Raw genomic sequence first — 6000 nt, forward strand, 5'->3', positions numbered from 1 at the left:
GTGGTAGGCATGGTAGTTGGTACAGTTGTAGGTATAGTAGTTGATATTGTGGGAGACATTGTAGTTGGTATTGTTGTTGGTACAGTGGTAAGAACAGTTATGGGAAATGTGAATGAAACTGTGTTTAGTAAATAATTTATCACAAAGGTCGTAATATTTTATCACACAATAGTTGAAATTATTGTTTGAATAATATATAAACAGGAATATGCACCGTGATTTGAATTGTTAATGGTACATTAGTTGAAAAGTGATCGTAACAATTATGATTAAGGAATATTTCAGATATTTACCATTTATTAATGACAAAGTAAAGGAAAAAGCACAAAGCTTTATTGAAATATTATGTTCAATTAAACATCACAAAATCCAATTTGTAAAAAGAGAAAAAGATTCACCATGCAACACCTATTTTTTGAAGTGGTATATTATTTCAAATGATGTCAATTTTGTTGTGAAAAGAAAACAGTCTAACATGAGACAAATCGTTATTTTGTATTTCATTTTCCTATTAACTTCATTTTACCTTTGATAAAAACAAGTTATTTCTGAACAAGGAACCAACATGCAATGGCCTCTTTATTATTCTGTTCAACATAACGTAGAATAAATCATCAAAGTTCAAGATTTATAAATTTAAGAGCTAAATACAAAAGAAAAATTTATGGCATTTACATTTCAACATTTTTGGCAAGATATCTTATCGATTTTAATGTTCCTTCACTTAATTATATTTTCAATAATATATATTTTTTCAAACCAAATTAAGAAAAAGGGCAAAACACTTCTATAAGGATGACAAAACTCAAAATAAAAAATCAGTGTTTTAAGTAAAAATTTACATTTGGCTGCTTCGTAACTCTCACTTCTTTATTTTGTTCATTAGTCTCCACATTTCATGAGCAATGTTCTGACAAAGGGTACAGAATTGCTGGAACGGAATCTATCTATCTAACACTTATCATCGGTTGTTTTTTTTTTAATATTTATTTCCTTACATCAAATGGCTTCATACCTTGTCTGAGGCGATTTCCATAAAAAATACAAAATAAAAAACAATGGGATGAGGGTTCAATGAGCAAAACAAAACTGAAAATAAAAATTTATTGTTTTAATTTAAAACAACATACTTTTGTAGGAATGGCATATTTACTTAAATTTCACTTTTGTAAATTACTTTTCCTTTAATTTATTCACACAAACATCGTATTTGGATTTTGCCTATAAATTTTGATTCTTGCCGGAAATGACAGTTTAAAGCCCCCCCCTCCCCAAAAAAAAAGACAAATCAGTACATTTGGTTATATTTTCATTTCAGAATTATACATATGTAGCCATAGCTATATTTTATGCAACTCTTAGCCATTTGTCATAAATATTTTCTAGCAAATTTGCATAAAATTTTAATTAAATAAAAATGATAAGATAATAAGGGGTTGCATACAAGTTAGCATAGTTTAGCCACCTACATGATTTTAGGTCAAACATTCAAATTACTTCCAAGAATTGTGAATCATCTTTTAACTTTACTTGCATTCAGTTAAAAGGTAAATACAAAAATAATAGGTACGAGCCTTTTGGTTCCTTGACTTAACAGAATGTAATTTTGAAATATTAAACTAAATTTACAAAACATCTTTAATGAGTGTTATATTTCCGTTAAAGTAAAAGTTTCTATGGCACGTGATTTTGCACATGTTCCTTTTCCTTTTTAAAAGGGCTGAGTTTTTTTCTTCTTCAACATTTCGTTACTAACAGCTCTTGCGTTTACTGCTGCTACCTGCTATTTACTATTTGCTCTTACGTTTATTATTGGCTGTGAAATTAGTTCAGTAAAGCCTAGTAAAGAGGTTTTGCTCTGTCTTCCGTTCTAAGATATAACACCACGATGAGAAAAATATGGAAGAATTATTACCAATAAATCTTTATGTATAACCATACTTGAATATCAAATCAATATCATGAAAGCAATTTTAATTAAAAAAATAATTCATAAAATGACATACCTGTTGGAGCTGTGATAAATAAAATGAAAAAATAATAATTGAAAATATACATTTTTTTTCATTAATAAAATCTACAAATAAATCTTTAATCAGTGAAATAAGTATTTTTTATTTTGAATGATTAAATACATCAAAGCAAACATCAGTTTATTTACTTTATTTAATAGCAATTCATCTTGAACAACCATCATAAAGTTACAATATAAAACTTATTTTAATTTACGTGAAAAACTAGTATTCATCCCTAAAGAAAGTTATTTTAAGGAATTATTCAAGTTTTTCTTCGGCAATTTTAAGCAAAACTTTTGACAAAATTTTAAGATGTATAAAAAAATATACAAATGATCTAAATACATTCAATGAAATCGACTTGAAAAGAAAATTGATGAAATAATCTGGTTTGAATTTTAGAAGACAATTTTATTTGAATTATTATTATAATGTTTATGATGAGACATAATTTGATATACGTTATCTTCTTCATTGCATGTCTTTGAATCATGTAATCATATGCCATTTTCACACTTTTTTTACACAATTCTTTTGGCATTGTTTCTTTACTTTGCAAGTTCTTTGATGTTATACTGGTTGGACAGTAGAGGGTAAACAAGACGGTGTCAGATCGTATGTTCTTCCTCTCCACATTCACAGATGATTGTATCTCGCCATAGCAACTTTTGATGATTTCATTCTCAACTCTCAATGGGAGGAGGGGATGTTTTTCACTGAACAGAGGGTGCTTCTGAGTTAAGAGAGGACCTATGTAAACAAGAGGACATTCTCTAGCCCACTGATCTAAAATCGTAGTCTGATATGTTCCTAGGATGGTTGAAGATGCTTTCTCTAGACTTGTCGTTGCACAGTTGGTTTATATTCACTGAGGAGATGGCATTCATCACTGGTATCCTTTGTCATCTTTGCTCAACTGATTACTTCTCATCTCACATATGCAATAGCAATGTCGGTGACGAAATGCAAGCTGTTCATGTTGGTAAACTTTAGAAAACTAGTGATCAAGTAGTTAGTGTTGTTCAATGCTGGATCTAATTTATTGACATTTGTTGATTTCTCCCAAACAGGACATACAGAGTTTGCAGAAGGATAGCACAGGTTCAGAGCAGTGCATCATAGTGTGTGTGATGTAGCTTCTCACTTGGAATTGATTAGTTTCCATAGAATATTGTTCAAGGAGCTGACTTTCATTTTTGTTTATTTTATATGTTCTTTGAATAAGTCTACATACATATCGAAACTTTACAGATTAACCCACTTAAACATATAAATATATATTTTCATATGCATAGAAGAGCACTTTAAGTTGGATTATGCTTACAAAGTTCCAATTTTTTAATTTTGACCCATTAGCAGCTATTTTTACCGGCTAAAATCATATTGAATTTGTTCCATAGGTTTAAATCCCTAATATATCAAGTTTCACACATACACAGAAGTTCACTTTTGTTATATATACAGATAAAAGCACTTGTCTTTCAAGATTATTCAGATAAAGCCTATGAATACCAGGTCTTTTGTCAGCTCCAGGATCTTTTTCAAGAGGAAGTGGTGATTCACAGTGTTAATAGCAGAAGTATTTAAATCAGTCTAACTTTGGTTATCGCTGTTTGGTGGTGGATTTCCTATTGAGTAATAACTGATGTGCAACTTTATTGATGATGCTAATGTATGCTGTTGTGTTGAAGTTAATGGATCGTTGCTGATTTCTCAAAGTAGAGTTCATGCATTTTTACTATGTTTTATCACATCAGATGCTTCCAAAAAATTTTGCCATTGTGGTTGCCGGCTTTCTGAGTCTTTCACCTATTTCGATGATACTTTTAGCACAAGGGATCGGTTATATTTAAGGTTTATAATATTTCCAATCCTTCATATGATATTCAAAATTTACTTATTGCAACTACATTTTCGACTAATTTTTCTCTTGTATATCTATATATATATGCTAATAATTCATGCTTAAATAACGCAATTGTATTTGACATATTTTAATACTAAACGAAAAATATATAATGATTAAAATTCATGAAACATATATGAATAAAATATTAAAATATATTACAATTCATAAGAAATATAATATTTACTTATTTTCAAAGAAAATAATAAAAACCGAATAAATCGAAACCATCAAAAATGTAAAAAATTTAAATTGAATGTTACTCATTTGACACCTTACTTTTTATTTTCTTGGAAATTACACCAAAATTATTAACCTTTTTTTATATGTACATAACAATTTATGAAGCATTTATATATTTTTTCATCAATCATTAATTATGCACAAGTTAAAATCAGTTATTGTCAAAACAAACATTCTAAATGTAGTGATTATAATTTTCTAATGAATTCTAATGATCAAAAAATGTTTTTAAGGAAATTTATGAATAAGAATTTGTATTACATCAAACAACATTTCCTTTAAAAATAAAGTTGAACCCTAATCTATTTGCATTCCATGCTTTATAATCACTCTAAGGAGATGACATAAATTTATAAAATAATTCTATTAAAATCGATCTAATGATTGAATCAAGAGACAGCTTATGTTGAAAAGCTTGTTAATTATTCATTTTTCAATGAAGTGTTTATCAATTAAACATATAAAATATAATAAATTTCGTTTCAAGTAAATGTAGAAAACATACGTGTTGTTGTTATAGTAGTTGGAATATTTGTTGGTACAGTTTTAGATGGACTTGGACCCGAGGTGGTTGGGATTATTGTAGATAAAGTGGTTGGAAGAGTTGTTGGTACAGTTCCTGGAGGCAAAGTAGTTGGCATTGTTGTAGGAACTGTGGTTGGTATGGTTGTTGGAAGAGTTGTTGGTACAGTTCCTGGAGGCAAAGTAGTTGGCATTGTTGTAGGAACTGTGGTTGGTATGGTTGTTGGAAGAGTTGTTGGTACAGTTCCTGGAGGCAAAGTAGTTGGCATTGTTGTAGGAACTGTGGTTGGTATGGTTGTTGGAAGAGTTGTTGGTACAGTTCCTGGAGGCAAAGTAGTTGGCATTGTTGTAGGAACTGTGGTTGGTATGGTGATTGGCAAATATTGTAAGATTTTATTTCACAATGGTTGGAATTGTTGATTGAATTGTATAATTTGTAAACAGTTGTTCAAATTGTTGGTGGCACATTGTTTGGAAAAGTTATAGAGAAAATTGCGATTAAGGTAAAATAACAATTTCAAGTCTTTTTCATGAAAAATAGCAAATTCACTTTCATAATCGAATAAATAACTTAATTTCTGAATGGTTTTGTCCCTAAATTGTATGTTTCAATTTTTTCACTTTACTTTCTAAAACAAATTTCTATATTTACAAAATATAATAATGACATCATCAAATTTTGGACTAGTATATATATATATATATATATATATATATACTAGCAGTGTTACCCGGGTTAGATGGCATCATATACAATGCCATATCAAAAAGAGTTTACTTTAATCTCGATTTTGTTAGCTAGATATCTCCCGTAGTGAACTATTCAAGTATATGTTAATTACTTTTAAACTAACCTTTATAAATTGTATTGTGTAACATGTTAGAAAGGTGTCATTAGCTCCTTTAAGGAGAAAATAGAGATTTTTTTTTTTTTTTTACATAGGCATCACCACATTATCAAGGCCAAGAGGCCACTCAAGGATAAGGGTTAAAGAGTGTACAGTAGAAATTGGAAAATATAGTAATCATTAGTAATGAAAATTTGGTAAATTTGTTAACTCATATGGAACGGCTCATCAAGAACTTATTTACGTTGGACTTGAAGACAACCATATTGTACTCAGCTGGAAAGCAGGAAAACGAAAGACAATTCCACAGGCTTGCAGTTCGAAGAAAAAAGCTTTGTTCATGGAATCTACATTTAGGTTTCAGCACAGATAAAGAGTGGGGGGAATTATTGATAGTGTTTTTAGCTAGACGAGTGTTTCTTGTGAAAGTTTGGCGAGGGGGGACGATAGACTAAAGCTCAGTCGA

At 29.6% G+C, this 6000-nt stretch overlaps 1 protein-coding gene across 1 annotated transcript in view; it reads right to left on the reverse strand.

Annotated features, from left to right (window-relative positions):
• The window catches only part of LOC145291078 (uncharacterized), a 28072-nt gene extending 23042 nt beyond the window's left edge, over positions 1-5030 (reverse strand). The window contains exon 1 of the mRNA XM_080136593.1: positions 4670-5030. Coding sequence (XP_079992719.1) covers positions 4670-5030 — 361 coding nt within the window. The remainder of the gene's footprint in view (positions 1-4669) is intronic.
• Between the last annotated feature and the right edge of the window lie 970 nt (positions 5031-6000).

Source organism: Euprymna scolopes, chromosome 12 (genome assembly GCF_053919585.1).
Source record: "Euprymna scolopes isolate OS-2025 chromosome 12, ASM5391958v1, whole genome shotgun sequence".
Taxonomy (NCBI): domain Eukaryota; kingdom Metazoa; phylum Mollusca; class Cephalopoda; order Sepiida; family Sepiolidae; genus Euprymna; species Euprymna scolopes.